The sequence below is a fragment of the Thalia democratica genome, chromosome 5, assembly GCF_965202585.1.
Source record: "Thalia democratica chromosome 5, ktThaDemo2.hap1.1, whole genome shotgun sequence".
NCBI classification, from domain to species: Eukaryota; Metazoa; Chordata; class Thaliacea; order Salpida; family Salpidae; genus Thalia; species Thalia democratica.
In genome coordinates this window covers 79381714-79399802 of record NC_139169.1, presented here as the reverse complement: position 1 = coordinate 79399802, position 18089 = coordinate 79381714, and the positions used below count along the sequence as shown (strand labels likewise).

The following is an 18089-nucleotide window of genomic DNA, read 5'->3' as shown; positions in this document are numbered from 1 at the left end:
ATTTTTTACTATTCTACTAAATTGTAGCTGAATTATTTTAAGACCTACGCTTTATTTTTGTAATTGTATAAGTAACATTTTAAAAACTGTTTTATTTGTTTTTGAATTAAACGGTTTATCCCAGCGAAACCAGGTAATCAAATAAAACAGTAGCAAATTTTAACTTTGTGTGTTGTCTAATCAGATCTTTACGGTTAGTAAAGTAAGATTTTTTTTTGTTGTCAAAAAGTGTTAATTTTTAGCATTTGTGTACAATATATATGTTTTAGGTAACTTACGTTGCACTTAAATGTAAATTGTAAACTCACAAGCTGCTGTTTTTAAGTTTGTGGGATTTTTTTGAGGTTAATTTTTCATAATATTTATATTCAGGTTTTACCAAGTTCTAAACATTTTAAATGAAAACAAGTTTACATAAGATTATAGAATTTTTTTGTGTAACTTCTTTTTTTTGAATTTTAGTTTCTTTTATTTCATTTTATTTTTAGGTTTAAACTAAAAAAAGTTACAGATTTTACAAAGTTCTAAATATTTTGAATGAAAACATGTTTAACTAAGACTACAGAAAAAGTTTTGTGTAATTTTTTTTTTAATTTCAGTTTCTTTCACCTTTTGAGGTTTTAATAATAAAAGTTACGAATTTTATTGTTGGATCGTGTTTTAAAACTTTGAATAAATAACTTTTATAACAGAAAATATACGTTATTGTTATTTGAAATAGATTAATTGTTTTCCTTACTTACTAGTTATTGTTACTTTTCATTATCAAGTGGATACAGTAAGTAAAGAGTTTATATAATATAGTATACAGTAAGTAAATGATAATTTATATAACATTTTTTAAACTTTTTACGTTTAAACAATAATAAGTTCATGTTTGTTTAAGAATTAAAAATTGTTAGTTAGTTAATTATTAACCTGATTGTTTTTAATTGCAGTTTTTGTTTAAATAAACTTACACATGTGTTTTTTTTATGATAAAATATATAACGATTGACTTAGTTCTATCAGTTTTACATTACAGTATTGAAGATTTTAGTTTAAAAAAGTAGTTTAATAAAAGTACAAACTCATCAATTAGTGCTTCTTGTCAACTATTTTGTTAAATAAATAAAAGTTCTTTTATTCATTCTTTTTGAGACTTGTATTCAAATAAAAATTTATAAATATGTATTTTATATACATTATAACAAACACTATAACTTTTTAATAAGTTTTTTTGCTCAAAAAGTGTTGTGATGCAACTATTACTAAAACAATACTAAACTGGTAAATAACATCATACTGCATTAGTCATTGAGAAAAATGTGTGAGCTTGCAGCAACTTTTATTTGTTTTGTAAAATTACTGTCTTAAGTACTACTTTGAAACACGTTAGTTGATTTAAAAAAAAAATCTATTTTATAGTTTATGCAATTATTTCCGTAAAGATTTCTTAATCAAAAAAGAAATATGTTTTTTTATAACAGGTATAGAACAATAGCTTTTCACAAAATTCAACAAAAAAAGAGCAACAGTTTTGTTATTTAATTTGAATTTTTCGCAGAATTAAGTTTTAAAATGATAAAATTCGACATAATATTGGACTACATCGGATATTTTGGGTTGTCACAGATATTGATATTTTTGTCCCTATCTTACTACAGGGTTTATGCAGCATTCCATTCCCTAGCAACAGTATTCATTGCATACCAACAGGATTTCAGGTTTGTTTTAATTAACTTTTTTTAACTTATAACAGTACTGATTTATTATTATAAGTCAAAATTTTACCTTTTTTTCATGACTGTATTGATACTTTTAACACTTAAGTACTTAAACTGGTTAATTTAATGCAAGTAATTCTTTTTTTATAAAATGTTGTTATTTATTAACTAACATTTGTATTCTATTTTTTAGATGCACATTAGATGAAGAAATTGAATCAAATTTTTTAAATTATTCAGAACAACAAATTATTGAAATTTCCACTCCATACAATGAATTAACTGAAAAATACGACGGGTGTTATCAGTAAGTTATGTTTTTTTTTATTTGTTTAGGTTAGTAAATACATAAGTATATAAGGCTTACTAAAACAATAAAATACTTTATGAATTAAAATACATTAAGTTCACCATCAGACAAAAAGTTAACTTGTTTTTTACGACGTAAAACTTAAACATTACTTGACAATATTTTTAAGTTAATTTATAAACTTTACCAACTGTTGTTTAACTTTAGTTATAAAACCTATTTAATATTTTACATGGCTGTTAAAGTCAAAATTTCCGTTATCAAAAGTTTATCTTGTTTAATTGAAAACTTGTGCTTTATCAGTATTTACTAACTTTTTTCATCACTAGTTATAATTTGTTTTTTAATTTCTGATAAGACACAACTATTTATAGGTACGAAATTCAATTAAAAAGTTTCTTAAAGTTTTAAATTACAAACAAGTATCTTTTTTAAACACATTTCAAAACAAACATAAATATATTGTTACAATAAATAGCTATCAATATACGAACAATACAATGAATTGCACGAATGGATCTTGTTTCGATGTGTCAAAAGAACCAATTAAGTGCGAACAAGGATACACATTCGATCAGTCCATGTTCACTTCTACCGTCGTATCTGAGGTATCTTGTTTATACTAATAAATATTGTTTCAACAGTTTATTTGATCTAAAATTGTACTTGTCTACGTTAGCCTAGTATTTTAATTTTTATGATAAACTAAGGAAAATAAGCTGATCACTTTTAACTAACAAAAAAACATAATTGAGTACTTTTTAAAGTGCTAAGGCGTAAAAACATTTTTATTTAAAAATTACAAACTAAATATTTTAAAAGACTTGCTTTAGCCAACACTATCAAATAAAAAAATAGTATTTTAAAATTCACAATCAAAGGTTTTTTAAAAAGCATTTCTTTTAACATATCTGGTGTTCGAGAAAATAGTTATCTTAACTTTCAAATATTAAACTTAATAAATGTAAAAATTAATTATTACATTTTTCAATACAGTTTATTATGTACCAAATAAGTAACTTATTTGTAAATTATCATTTTTTCAGTACAGTTTAGTGTGTGATATGTTTTATGTCAACGCAATTGGGACCAGTATGTATCAAATTGGTAACTTTTGTGGGTCATTAGCGTTTGGAAACTTCGCCGACAGGTTTTTTTTTAAAACATAAGTGAAATAAAACAATTGTTAAAGTTTTAGATTTTTAAAACTAAGATCTAGTAGTAGTTGATACTTTAAAAAATATAAGCATCTCAAGTTCTTTAAACAGATAAACTTATTCTGAGTAAAAGTGTTTCATCGCAGTTTTCAACAAAATGTATTGATTTTTTTAAATTTGTAAAAAAATCTTTAACCAAAGGTACGGACGCAAGCTAACCGCATTGGTAACTTTCGCCCTTTCGCTGGTTTGCAGTTTCGCTCTTTCTTACAGCACTGACGTCATTGTATACGTCTTAATGCGGGGATTGTCGTCAATGTTTGCATACGGGACCGCCATCGGTACTTACGTGTATGGTTAGTTGTGAAAATATTAAAATAAATATGGGAATTCAAAAAGTTTACAATTGTTAGGATAGAATTTTATTTGAGAAGTTTACTCTGTACGAGTTAAGTAAAAGCAAAATATCGTAACAACTCAAAGTTTTACTATTTAGCACTTTTTAAACAAAATGGTTAAATGTATTTTAGAAATTAAAAACTGAGTTAAAAAAGGATCAATTCAGTTGAAGATTCTTACATTAAAAACTAATTATTACAAATTTATACAGTTACACTCATAATGTTAATAATCTTTCTAACTAAACATTAACCAATAGTTTATAATAATATCTGAACAATGAGCTTTTAATTAAACCTTTTACAAACAAGTATACTAAAACGAATTTAATAATCGATATTTAGTTTAACAGAAACTCAATCAAACTTATTTAAGTAGCATGTTCCAAATTAACAACACCTGTTATAATGCAGATGAAGATAAATAAGAAACATTTTAAGGTTTTACTAACTTCAGCAACGTTTTTATAAATAAACATAAATAAAAAATTAATAAAATGACATTTTTTTAGGTATAGTAGTTAAGAAAAATTCTAAAAATAATTTAGCTATATGATAGAAAACATAGAGTTTTAAATTTTTAGTGTAAAATAAAATAAAAACATTAAATTAAAAACTTTCTACTAGGTTAAGGAATTACTAATTACCCTCACACACAGTGACCGAAGTTGTTGGGGGGAAGTACAGGGCCTACGTTGCCATTGGATACCACATATTTCTCCCACTAGGGACCATCACCCAATCGCTGATCGCCTACTACTCCAGGGACTGGCACCAGATCATGGTTAGAACTTTTTTTTGCAATTTTTTTACTACATATATACGTTTTCATGTTCTTTTAATGCTTTAAAAGTTTAGCAGCAGAAATGCGTAACACATTTTGATTTTGGCTGAGTCAAAAGTACAGGTTTTTCCCTTAATACTTGCTGAATCAAGAACAAGGTTTTTTAGTAAATATTAGGGAAAACACCTTAACGTATTAATCGTGATCATGATCACCAGATCATGGTTAGAACTTAATTTTTTTTGAGAAAAAAATACACTTTCATGTTCTACTAATGCTTTAAAAGTTTGGCAGCCGAAGTGTGTAACACAGTAGTTTCAATTTTTAATTATATGTTACTTACATATACTACAATATAGTATAAAACATGCCATCTTAGTTTGTTTAACTTTTAATTTAATACCGTTTAGGGTAGTTTTTTTTTTTCATTTTTGTTCACTTTATTAACAAATATCGGCTGCACAACTTGAAACTTTATAAGTACATGGCTAATAATTAATTTTTCAAGTTTACAATATTCACCTGACAAATTACTTGTTCTACATTTTTTCTACATTTACATTATTTTATAACTTATTCGTATTTTTGTCCTGGACAAGACGTTAAAAGGTATCCAAGCGGTGTGCGACTCGATAACCGAAAGGTTTTTTCGTGCACCAGGTCTTAAGACAAAAAATTTTGAGCGCTTTTTATTTTGTTAAATAAACAGTATACATACATTCACACATTAATAAGCACTCTTCTTCTAGCTGCATTGTTGTTATTTTTACTTACTGTTATTTTTTACAGCTAATTTGTACATTGCTGAGCGCTCCTTTATTGTTGGCATTACTTTTGATACCCGAATCACCAAGGTGGTTGTTTTCAACGGGTAAAGATGAAAAAGGAAAAACTGTTAGTGAATTACCAAATTAGTGCTAAACTTGTTTTATCTTAAACTTTATTTCATATGAGAAAATTATTATTGATATATTCTATTGTTATGGTTGACAAATTATTAATCTATTTTGAACTTGAAGGTATTTTTAAAAACTCAAAACTTTAAAACGAGCATAAATTATATATGTGCATTTTTTTGTCAGTATAAAGAAAATAAAATATATAGTTTGTTTTATTTAATTACAAGTTGGTATTAAACTTTTATTTTATGAATAACTTCAAGGTCGTAAAAAAGTTTGCAAGACTCAACAAGAAAAATATTGATGAAGACATTTTTGTAAAAGCAACTGTTAATACAGAACAAGAAACAAACAACAATAATAATAAAGAGGTAATAAATGTATAAAATAACTTTTTTTAAAGTTAAAAAATAATATTTTACTAACTTGTAGGAAAAAACTGAAGTTAATAAAAAAAAGCAATATTCAACAGTTGATTTGTTTAAAACAAGAAGCATTAGAAACATGACTCTAATTATTTTGTTTCAATGGTTAGTTGTTATCTAATTATTATTTATTTATTCTAATTAATTGTTTAGAAATAACTTTTTTAAGCGTGATAAAATTAAGCATTAAATGTTTTTAAAAACTAGTTGATTCACGAAAATATTTTTAAAACAATGTTTCACTCAATAAAAAAATAGTTATAGTGAGATTTTCTGTTATCATAAATATCTCATACAAGTAGAATAAGAAAACAAAAATTTTTTATATAAAAACTTTTAAGTATTTAATTTTTTATAAACGTTGTTGTATAAAAATCTTATTTAACAATGACTTGTTTTAATTTAATCCTTATACATTCTATATATTTAGTTTTTCTTCTACAAGTATGTTGATTATATTATCTTCAAAAATTTTTACAATACTAATATTTGCATAGAGCTACACTAAAAGTTTAAATACTTTTTTATTTAATGTTTGTATGTATTTGCTTAGGTTCACTTGTACAATAATATATTATGGAATAGCTTTAGATGCAGAGGATCTAACTGGAAGTATATTTGTCAATAATGCATTGTGTAAGTTCCATGTTAAAATTAAATTTTAATATTTGTTTTACAACCATTTGATAAAAAATAACTAAGAGAAAACTAAGTTAGTACTTTAGTGTCACTTAGAATTATTAAAAAAAAACTATTCGAAAACTAAAATGTAAGTATTATTTTTTTACAACTTTATCTATTTAATCTACAAACTTACTTGATTTGCTGAATAAATAAAATTACCTAAAAAACAAACAACTAAACATGTTTACTGTCTTTAAAAAAGTTTTATAACAAGCTAAACACAAAATATTATTTTATTATTCACAGACGGAGTGACGGAGGTGTTTGCAAATGTCTTCATCTTGGTGCTGATAAACAAGATAGGGAGGAAGACTTCTTTGTACGGAGGAGCTTTCATTGCCAGTTTCGGATTGCTAAGTTTGACTCTCATCACTGAGTTTGGATCATCCGATTCAGAAAGTAATTATCATTCTACTTTGTTTAATGGATACCAAAAGTTAATACGACTTTAGTAGATGAACAAAAAGTATTAAAAAGCAGTTTCAGCTAAACTTTTTTTTATAATACAACTTTAACTTAATTATTTCAATAAATGAAACTTTCATGGTATAAAATTAATAAAAAAGTTGAGAAGGGCATCAAAAAAAAAGTAATAAAAGTGTATTTAACTATAAAACAGACGTATATCTATGCCAATAGTTTCTGAATAAAGTATAAGTTTAATTTACATATTAGAACTAACTTTTCCACAGCAATAAAAACACTGAGCATAATATTTGCAATGTTTGGAAAGTTTGGTTCTTCAATTTGTACTTCTAGTATTTACACGATTACTGTTGAGTTATATCCAACCGTTCTTAGGTTAGTTTTTGTAACTTAAGCAACATATATAAAGTAAATATATAAATAATATAGATGAAAGTTATAGTAAAATATACAATATTAGCTACTAGCTTGTAATCATCAACTTAATCATCTTTACTTATGTTTTGGCTTAAGTAGATTTTGCAAAATATGTTCTTGCTAGAAACTTTCTTACTCTACAAACACGATTCCTTAAATGCTTTAAAAGTAGATAGCAAAACACTTTTTCACTGACTTTCTTTATTTATAGTACTCAAGTAAAGTATAAACTTTAACAACTAAACGCTTTTTGTTTCGGTTTACAAGATTAGTTACAATAGTTTTGAAATATTTATTGGTACAAATAAGTACAACTGTTACAGCTACTTTTTAAACTAGTAGTAATCAAATTACTGTATTGGTCGTCTTGGTTATAAAAGTTTTTAAGTAATTTGTATCTTAGTAGTATTATACAAATAATAATATAAATAATAAATAATAATAAATTAGTAGTTTATATCATTAAAAACGTGTATCAAAAAAACGTTTTAATTTTTTTGATATGAATTTCAACGTAAATAAAAGTTTGATACAGTTCATGTTTTTAGAAGCAGCGGATTGGGATTGGGATCCGCATCTTCCAGGGTTGGAGGAACAATTGCTCCATTTGTACTCATGCTAAAACAGTACATAAGGTGGATGCCTAACGTCATTTTTATTGCTTTCGGTGAGTTTATAGTGTCATTTTTATTGCTTTCGGTGAGTTCATAATGTCGTTTTTAATAGTTAATTATTTGTACTCATGCTTAAACAGTACATAAGGTGGATGCCTAATGTCATTTTTATTGCTTTTGGTGAGATCATAGTGTTATTTTTATTGCTTTCAGTGAGATCATAGTGTCGTTTTTATTGCTTTCGGTGAGTTAGTAATGTCGTTTTCATTTGTGAGTTCTTAATGTAAAATTTATTGTTTTTAGTAATCTACAAGACTCATAATATTTTTTTGTAGTGTTTTGTGTAGATTCATTTTTGTAGCCTACATAACATCTCACTAACGTCGTTTTTATAATGAATAACAGTTTTTTCCGCTTGTATGATAAAAATGAGCATCTTTTCAAAGATTTTAATTACAGTACTTAGTAGACTTCACTAATACATTGTTTTTTTTTTCAAGCAGTTTGTTATTGATATTTTTTAAATTTCTAAATCAAAACAATAAACCTTTAACAACAATCTTAAATTTTAAGGTTCTAAGTAGTAGAGTTTTACTATTGTTATACTTTCAGGGTTTCTCACGGCATTTTCTGCGTTTTATTTACCTGAGACAAACGGAGAAGACATGCAAGATAATATTGAAGAAACTAAAAAGTTTCTGAGGAAAGAAAATAATAAAAATAACACAACAAATTTATAAAACGTTATAAATTTGTGAAAATAGTTGTCATTTTAAAACAAACTTGTAAAGTTTTAACGGGTTTTTTCGTATAATTATTAACATAATGTTTTTTTTGTTATGTTTTATACTTGTTTTTAAACTCATTGCAGTAGCTTATGTTTCATAAATTAAAAGTTTTCGTTTCTAAAGCGAGTTTTGAAAAGTTCTTTACTATATATAGCTTTAAATATCTTTATTACAAATGTTTTGTACTTCGTATTGCTTTAATAAAACTTTTAATAGTTGTTCTTTTTAATTCATTGGAAACTCAACTAAAAAAGTTAAAAGCTTCAAATAAAATAACGTAGTTAGACACCTTTTTTACCTTTTATAGAGGCAAGTAACATACATCTGGTTTTACTACAGCGAATAGATTTACATTGTTTACTTAAAATATAAATTTTCTACAAACAATTTTATAATGCATTGGTTTTAAAACTTTTACAATCAATAGATGTATGCTGAAAGTGTTTTCAATAAAAATCAAAATGCTCTTTAAAGTATTCTAATTGTTTCTTAATATTTTTATTGGTGTTTTAAGCCCTTATTTATTTTAAAATAACTTTTCTTTCATTATTTTCATCTTTTATTTATTTCTTATTGTAGTAAAAAATTCAGCGGTTGTTCCAATGATGATTTTATAGAAATTTAATAAACTTAAATTCTATTCTAAACTATTAATAACTCTTCTATATTTTACGAAACAACTGGTTTATTCTTAAGTTTAAAATATCTAAAACCCTTAAGTTTAATTAACTTCTAAACAATATTTTCAAGATATCGTTTATTATTTTGTGCAACTTGTTTATATAAATGTCTACAATTACAAAGTGTTGCTGCTAAATATAAAGAAACTGTTCATTAAAAACTTAGCTTAAATAGTTCAAACAATTAAAAACTTTGCTAATTTGTATGAATAAAGTTTTTATGCATTCAAAAATACGATTTTGAACTTTTTTCGAAGAGACTTTTTTAAACACCAATAATAATTTCATTTTATGAAGCATAAAACTATCCAAATCAGTTTAACCAGGGTTTCCCAAAATTTTTTCTCAAATGGCCCCCTTTGAAGAAAAAAAAGCAATGGCCCCCTTCAACAGTATTACTCCAATTACCATAAAAAGCACTTAAGACCTTTTTTGCTCTTAATCATCAACTCCAGTGTAAGTTTCTAATTATGACCTCATGGTATCCCTGTGGCTCCTTTACTGCTCATTACCCCCTTTGCTGCTCATGGGCCTATGAACAAGTGTCATGGTCAACTTTGGGAAACCCTAGTCTAGGCAGATAAAAGGATTAAAACTTTATTTGAATTCGGACCTACCTTCGAAGAACAACAAAATAAACTAGCAAAACTCAGGACTGTCTGTATGTACCCTAGTTACCAAGTAAGTTTTTATAACACTAAGAATTAGAAAAGTGTGGCAATCCTGGTATGCACTTACTCGTTCAAACAGATAAAAATCATGAAGTTATAAAAATCAACCAATTTAATATATGAAGGTTTTGAAAAAGGTGTTGTAGTTACAATAAAATGTCGTATGCATTTGATGTTCAAATTTATTTAATTACAAACTTATACCCACTTTTGATCGCTTTGTAGCCTAAAATAATTACTGGTTTTATTTTATTATTTGACTTACTAGAAAAGTAACCTTCTTACTTTGAAAGAAAAAGTTGAAGGAATTAAAAGGGAAGCGATGATTTTTAGAGATTAAGACCATCAAATATTTAAACACAACTTCAAAATAAATTTGACTAACTTCGACTAGTATCGGACAGTGTTTCGTAAGTAAATAATTTAGTAAAAAATAGTTTTGCAAAATCCTTTTAGAGCAACCTCGTTAAATACTAAATACTCAAACTACCTTTTAGTAAAGCTCAATCCTAAATTAGCTCCCATAACTTAAAATTAACATTTATCAAATTATATAAGTTCTATAAAAATGTTATCACCAAGTTTAGCTAAACTTATAATAAACAGGGTCGCCAGATGTTTTTGGCAAAATTTTATCCAGGTTTTCAAAACTTCCTCCAGGTTTTTAAAAGTACACATTTTTAGTTTAAAGTTAAGTTTAATAAAAACTGTGTTAAATAGTACAAAAAACATTAAAAGATACTGTAAAGCAACTTCAATAGATTTGTTTTTTAATAGATTTTATTTTTCTTTATGGTAGACTTTTTGTGTCAAACCAGAATTATTCTACTTAAAATGTAAAAATTGTTTAAAATTCCAGGTTTCTTAATTTTTTGGCATCATTGTATCAACCCTAAATTAAGCATCATTGTATAAAAAATCTTACTTGATATATAAAACTAAACTTTGATACAAAGTTATGTTTAACCTTACTTTTAAGTTTCTTTTAAAATAGTTTTTTTAACAGTTCTTAATATCTTTAACTGCTTAGTCTATTTCAAAAGGTTACATTAAACACTTTTTATTCAGTTTAAAAAAAAAAACATTTTCTTATGGTCAAATGTTGGCCTTTTTTAGTACTAATTGTATCAAATCTCATGAAAATCAATAAACAAAAATTTAAAAAAATACTAATCTTTAAATATTCTGTGCTAATAAAAAAGCTTAGCACATGAATTATGCATTTGAACTTTGCACTGATAGTTTCAAATTTTATTGGGAGTTTTCAGTTAACTAATTTATAGAGCTATTTTAATAATAAATTTATAACACTGTTGAAATATACAACTATTAAGTAAATATATCTACAAAGATTTGTCACTGTGCCAATGTTAGTTTAGATTTTTTTCAAATTTTATGAATTTCTTCCAAGTTTTTTTATGTTAGAAAAATAAGTTGAAGTAAAAAACTGTTTTATTTAGTATAAAAGTAGTGAAAAGATATTGTGATGCTACTTAAAATGTGATTCATGTTAAAAAAGTTGTAAATACAGTCACCTCTTGCGAATCTTAACCATTTGGCAATGCACTCTCGTTCAGTTACGCGTTTTACAACTCTCAAAAATAAAAAAATCCTTAGGTTTTTACAGGGTCCCAGGTTTTTTGGCAACAATAATGAAAGGAACATTTCAAGAAAATTTACAGTTAATATTTTGAAAATAAACATTTTGCATTTTTAGTTTGTGCCTTCCATAAGGAGCCTTTTAAACTCTATGGACTTGCTCTTAATATTTTAGGTGTCTTAGCCCTTCTTTATTTTTGAAAATCATTTAAATGTTTTTTTTTCACAATATTTATAGAATAAAGTTTCATTTTAAGTCAATAGATCTCTTATTTTTAGTTAATTTTTTCCTTGCCCACTTAAGATTGAATTTGTCATGCATTGTATTACAGAAAGAAGATATTTCTGTAATACAATGCAAGACAATTTTTTTTCTTTTTAATTTATAAATAAAAAATTTTTATTAAAAACCTTTTCACATTTATGTACAACTTGAATGAAAACTATTTTTGTAAACAAGTTTAGTAAAAAAGTTTATGAACTGTATTTATCAAATGCATTATAAGAAAACAGCCAACATATTAGGTATATTGTTTATGTACGTACTTTTGTTGTGGACACAATGTGCGTAGATTCGTGAGAGGTGAATGTACTGCAAAAAATATGTTGTATATAAAAAATATTTTGTGTTTTTTCTAAATACCAGCATTTTACATGTAAAAATTTTTCAAAATTCTATATTTTTAATGAACTTTATTTTCAGTTTTGCTTAGTATCGAATTCCAACTTTTTTGCCTATACTCCACGATTTTAGATTAAATTTTCACCCTGTTATTAAAGTTTAAAAAAGCTTACCAATACTTTGTTTAGGAGTTTTCCAAAACTACCTAAAAAAGTTTTCAGTATCTATATTTTCTTATCATATCTCAAAATACAATATTTTCTACTGCCCCATTGTTAAATCTCTCTTTAAAATATTCTTTAAATATAAGAATAAAGCCTCCTGAAAATGATAACACAAAAATTTTTTTAAGTCTTTTATTTTCAAAATAAGCAGCTCACTTATTTTAAGAACTCCTTTACATTTCTTCTTATTAAGATTTTTTTCTCTTAATCGTCAGGTAAATTTCAAGGTGGTTATTTAGTTTACTCTAAAAAAATAACTTTATACACTCCAAACAGTTCAAGTTAACCTATTTTATTTCTAAAACTTTAACACAAGATGCTATTTTAATTATTAACTTGTACCAAAGAATGTTTTGTCAAGATAACTTGTATAAGCTTACAATATTTTAAAACACAATACTTACATACTTACCAACATTATTAAACTGACCCTTGAAATCAACAATTCCTAAAATTCCTGACCTAAACTAATTCCAAATCTAATATAGTAAGAAAGTTGAAAAAATTAAATGCGTGCAAAAGATACAGTTCAAGTCTTTTTGTAAATCTTGAAGTTGTAAATATTATAGTTTTCTGTTTTTAAACCTTTTAGCATCTGGCATTGATAAGTTAAATGCAATAAGTATATAATTTAGTACAGCTAGATTTAAGAAGATTTTCGTACAGCTGAATTTAAGAAATATTTTTTTGTAACTGCCCTGACTTATTATAATCATTTGACTGTAACATTTTGATCAAAATGGCTATAGTTAAGTATAGCTTTAGCATGACATTAAGGTGTTTTAGATGCAAAAAACTATTAGAGTTGTTAATTGCAAACTTGGCAACAGGAATTCTTTAATAAAAAACTATATACAATCAAAGTTATAGGCAAATTTTTTAAAGATTTAGTCACTTAAAACAAGCTCCTTGAGAGAAACTTAGTCTGCTGAATAGAGTTAGAGAAAAAAAACTCTATAATACTTTTATATAAAAAACTTAACAGAAAAAATGGACAAGTAAAAACAAAAAGTGTTGCAACAGATAGTAAAAAAACTTTTCACAAGACATAAATATTTATTTACATTTTTAACTTATGTTTAATAAACAAATTATTAGATTATATATAGTTAAAACTAGAAAAAACGAGACTATACACACTTTACTAATTTATTACATCTACTATTTAATAATGCTATACAGTATAACAAATTTCAACAGAAACTTTAAAAAAATTAAATATTAAAAAAACTGAAAGTAATAACTCCAAAAAGGGAAATGTTTTTCAAAATAATAAAAAATCAACAAATTACTCGAGGGTGTTGAGAATTTCTTCGATTTGGGGTTTTGTGAGCAACCTGTACTTGTCGCTGACAGTCGAAACTTCCACATTGGTCGAAGTGAGTTTCTCTTCCATGACCTGCTTCAAAATTCCAAGAGCGCATTTCTTTGCTTCATCCAAGGTCATTGACTGCAGAAAGTATTACATATTATTAACACTTAAACTTATTTTAATACTAACTTAGTATATTAATTTAATTAAAACTTAATTTTTAATAAAACATTATGTACAACTTATTAAAAAAATCAGCGGTTTATAAAAACAATTGGAAAAATTTGTTATTAGATATATACAATGAATTTATTTAATATAGCTTTAAAATTATATGCAAATAAATCTATTGAGATAACTTACATTTAACTTTATTTACAATCAAACAAAATTAGATATATAAAACAACTCTTTGCAAAATATTTAACCAACAGACAAAACTAAACATTTCAATAAACAAAGTTTGAATACCCAACGAACCTTGTGGTATTGTTCCTCGAGTGAAGACTGAGCGCCTTCGGACGCGGAACCGATGGCTTTGGCGAAACACCTGACGTAAGTACCTGACGGATCCAGGTGGAACAGAGCAGGTCCGCTCTTGTCAACTCCGGCGAACAGCAATGCCACTCCGAACGGGCGACTCTGTAAGATAAAATATTTAATGTTGATTAAAATAGAGAAGTTATAAGCAAGAAAGTTTACAAATACTTTTTACAATACATGTAGTAGAGTGTATGTATAAAATTGTAAGCGTATATTCATGAGTGGGTTTATAGAAAAGTTGTAGCTTTAATTTCTAAAACCTTTTTTTTATAAAATTTATTCCTTAATTTAACACTATTCATTGACAGTTGTAATTTTGTTTATATCTATAACAATATTCACTATATAACGAATTTTAAAATCAGTAGTTAAAATTATGCAAAACCATATAAACTTTTAATAAGTAATATGTAATGATAATTTTAAATATACAACACAGAATTTTTCAGCTATAAGTTTCTCAATTTATAGCTTGTATAAGTATGACAATAGGAGAAGTTTAAATTTTTCAATAAACTAATTTAAAAAGTCTTAAACAAAACTTAATGATTAATTCCACATAAAGTCATACTAAATTAAACATTTATACTTTTTTTATTGTCATTTCAGTCTTCATTAAAGTAGAATAATTTCATTTACAACTTATGAATTATATGTCAAACAGCAAACCATAGAACCAGGTGCTGAGTCCTCTTCACCAAACTGAAGAGCGAGATTTGAAATTGATTTGGTGATTGACTCAACTTTGATTTTTTCATCATAGGTGAACCAATGGTTCTGAAAAAAGTATAAACATTTTAAGTAGTGATCCTAATATTCTTATACATTTTTTCATTGTTTCTGTCAAACAGTTATTTCTAAAAACAGTTTTAATCACATGATTGGTTTAAAAAACATTTTAATATTTAAAATAGTTTTCTTGCTAACTATAAAATGGTTTTATATAAAAAATTCATAAATGTATACTTTAAAATGAATATACCATCAATGCATATATCTTTTCTTTTAGTGTTTTCCAGCTTTAAGTTTTTGCTGTTTTCTTATTTTAGATATGCAATGATTTTCAAACATTTTCAAGTTCGAGTTTTATGTTTATTTTAAGTTAAAATTTTAACTTCACTTAAATATAGTGGTTTGATAATTTTTTTTTAACTTCAAATAAAATTAACTTTTATATCATAGATTTTTTTTTTCAGTTGCTATCTATTTTTAAACAGATAACTAGAAATTTTATATACTAAAACTACTACAACTTTAAAAGCTTTTCAGTTTTAAAGAGAGTAAACAGCTCAACATTTTTTAATATAAAATTCTAATTTAAAACTATTAGTAGATTTAAAACCGTTTTTATTTTTTCCAGTGTCAAAGAGAATGAGAACTCCTTTGTTCAGACAGTAGATAATAATTTATAGGTATAACAAAATTATTGTAAAGAGTACAATATTGCTTCCACTGTCTTAAAAATGAACAAATAACACGCTTTCAATTCACGCTAGTACTTTCGTTTATTAAAACATTATCAAGCGATTATTAAATTTAAACTATTAAATTTGAATTTCAAAGTGTATTAGCATAATTGAAATTATTAAGTACATAGTCAACTTAAATCGAATAGTTCAAATAAAAACATATAAAGTACCTGTGCTTCTACACGAGCTCTATCAATCATAGTTTTTGAATCAGCAATCAATCCGCTCATGGCACAACCTTAAAAGTATTTAAATTTTAGTATTGCTTTTGGTTATGGCAAAACATAATATAAAATATTTAATAAAACAGAATGTGGTCAAAATTTATTACTAGATTTTTGTTAAATTACACTTCATATGTAAATAGATTTACTTATAACATATTGATTAATTAATTTAAATCATTAAAACAATTATAATTCATTACAAGTTTTTATTTACTTGTTATAAAAGAATTTTTTATTAGTTAACAAAAAAACTATACAACAATATCTATAGTATAATTTGTTGCTTACAGTTACAATGAACATAATGTTTATGCATTAAAGAAGTACAACATAGAACTGTTTGAAAGCTTGCTTTTAACTTTTATACATAGCAAATATAAGTTTTAACTTATTTTAAGACTTTCAATACAAAATTCCACATTTTTCTTAAAACTCAAGTCATAAAAAATATTACAGACTAAATAAAGTTAATCATAGCAACTTTTTTTTTTGAAACAGATTCTATACCTTAATCTTTTATGTAAAAAATCTTAAAAGGGTATTATACAGTTTAAAACTTACATTATAGATAAGTTACATTGGTTATTACTAACAAATAAAGTGAATGAGCACGTTATTTATTACAACAAAAATTAAACTACTAAATTTTAAACTAATTTAATTAATTGCCAAATAAATAACCATTTTTCTACATAAATTAAAATCTTACCTATATGCTCATCAATTTCAAAAACTTTCTCAATGCTGGAAGGCTCAATCAAAGGTGAAGTGATTCTCTTTTCAACAGCCAGAACCAAACCCTCACTGGTCTGGATACCAATGGCAGTTGAACCAAGCTTGATAGCCTCAATGGCGTACTCAACCTGGAAGAGACGACCTTCTGGTGAGAATGTATTCACTCCCCTATCATATTCACTTCTTGTCAGAAACATTTTGATCAGCTGTTATAAAATCTCTGTAAAATATTTAACTTCATTTAAGTTATCAAATATTGACTTATGCATTTATTCATTCAACTTTTGTAAAGATAATTAAGGGCATAGGAGGGGTTATTAGTTGAAATTCTAAAAAACATTTGCTAAATATCTATGAATAATTTCTTTAAGACCACAGTGAGTCCAAAATATTTTTATACAAAAACAAACATTGGCTCTTATTTATAAGCTTAAAGTAAAATGTACTTATTTTAAACTTAAACAAAAACAATTGACTTTTGACATTAAATAAATTTTGAGAAAAAAAATTATAATACTTAAAATGAAAGATAATTTTTTTATTGACTAAATTTTTCAGATTTTAAAAATTTACTATAAATGTATTTCTGCTTTACTTGAAATTTTAAAAAAAATGTGTTTTTAATACTACAAAAAAAATTGGGAGAACTTTGATTTTTTATAAACAAATTAAAAAAAAACCTACTTTTTGTGCATTTTTAAAAATAGTAGAAATAAAAATAAACCTTTCCATTCATTAAGGGCATAGGGGTGGGAAAACACCCTTTTTTGGTTTTTGATCTTATTTTATTAGTTTTTACTAAGCTACAAAATGCTTTTTACAGACTTTAAAAATTCAAAATAATTTTTGAGATATAGCCAGTCAAAGTTGGAGGCAACATTAGGATCCTTATGGGAGGTGCAAACTAAAACAGCAAATAACTAGAAATCACTAAAAATCTATCTCCTCCTACATTTTTTGAGATAACTACCTCAAATTTTCAGGAAGTGTTCCTTGCAATATTTAAAAAATTCTGTTGGAACAGAATTTAAAAAATAAAAATAAATAAAAATTATAACATAAAAACTAAAAAAAAAATGATTTTATAGTTCATTAATTTATATTAAACTTTTATTTTTTAATTTTCAAATTTAATATGTCACCAATATTTCCAATTTAAATAAATGTCAGACATATGTGAATGATTTGACTAAGAAAAAGCTTCTTACTTAAAAAAAAGCAGAAAACAAGTTGATATTATGGCCATAAGGGGGAGGGGTAAGCCATGTTTTTTACAAGTTGATCTTATTTTATAGTTTTCTCTAAGCTTCAAGATGCTTTTTATCGTTATAAAAAATTCAAATTATTATTTAGATATGACCAGTCAAAGTTGGGCTGCATAATAGGTTCCCTAGCAAAA

At 25.3% G+C, this 18089-nt stretch overlaps 2 protein-coding genes across 2 annotated transcripts; one reads left to right on the top strand and one right to left on the bottom strand.

Annotated features, from left to right (window-relative positions):
* Positions 1 to 1560: 1560 nt before the first annotated feature.
* LOC145836942 (organic cation transporter protein-like) lies at positions 1561 to 8044 on the top strand. The gene is made up of 11 exons (XM_082944712.1): positions 1561 to 1706; positions 1900 to 2013; positions 2495 to 2624; positions 3063 to 3166; positions 3375 to 3529; positions 4231 to 4355; positions 5145 to 5253; positions 6610 to 6762; positions 7056 to 7164; positions 7755 to 7873; positions 8034 to 8044. The coding sequence occupies exons 1-11, from the start codon at positions 1561 to 1563 to the stop codon at positions 8042 to 8044; spliced, it is 1275 nt and encodes a 424-aa protein (XP_082800838.1).
* A 5501-nt stretch (positions 8045 to 13545) lies between these two features.
* Positions 13546 to 16906, bottom strand: LOC145835351 (proteasome subunit alpha type-5-like). The gene is made up of 5 exons (XM_082942907.1): positions 16665 to 16906; positions 15899 to 15966; positions 14929 to 15036; positions 14197 to 14358; positions 13546 to 13854 (listed from the first exon to the last, which is right to left on the bottom strand). The coding sequence occupies exons 1-5, from the start codon at positions 16885 to 16887 to the stop codon at positions 13693 to 13695; spliced, it is 723 nt and encodes a 240-aa protein (XP_082799033.1). The 5' UTR covers positions 16888 to 16906; the 3' UTR covers positions 13546 to 13692.
* Between the last annotated feature and the right edge of the window lie 1183 nt (positions 16907 to 18089).

Coding starts and splice junctions, on each gene's coding strand:
- LOC145836942 (XM_082944712.1), top strand. CDS start 1,561: ATGATAAAATTCGACATAATATTGGACTACATCGGATATTTTGGGTTG. Junction 3,530..4,230: donor CATCGGTACTTACGTGTATG/GTTAGTTGTGAA, acceptor CCTCACACACAG/TGACCGAAGTTGTTGGGGGG. Junction 6,763..7,055: donor TGGATCATCCGATTCAGAAA/GTAATTATCATT, acceptor ACTTTTCCACAG/CAATAAAAACACTGAGCATA.
- LOC145835351 (XM_082942907.1), bottom strand. CDS start 16,887: ATGTTTCTGACAAGAAGTGAATATGATAGGGGAGTGAATACATTCTCA. Junction 15,037..15,898: donor GAGCTCGTGTAGAAGCACAG/GTACTTTATATG, acceptor TACTTTTTTCAG/AACCATTGGTTCACCTATGA. Junction 13,855..14,196: donor TCGAGGAACAATACCACAAG/GTTCGTTGGGTA, acceptor TACTTTCTGCAG/TCAATGACCTTGGATGAAGC.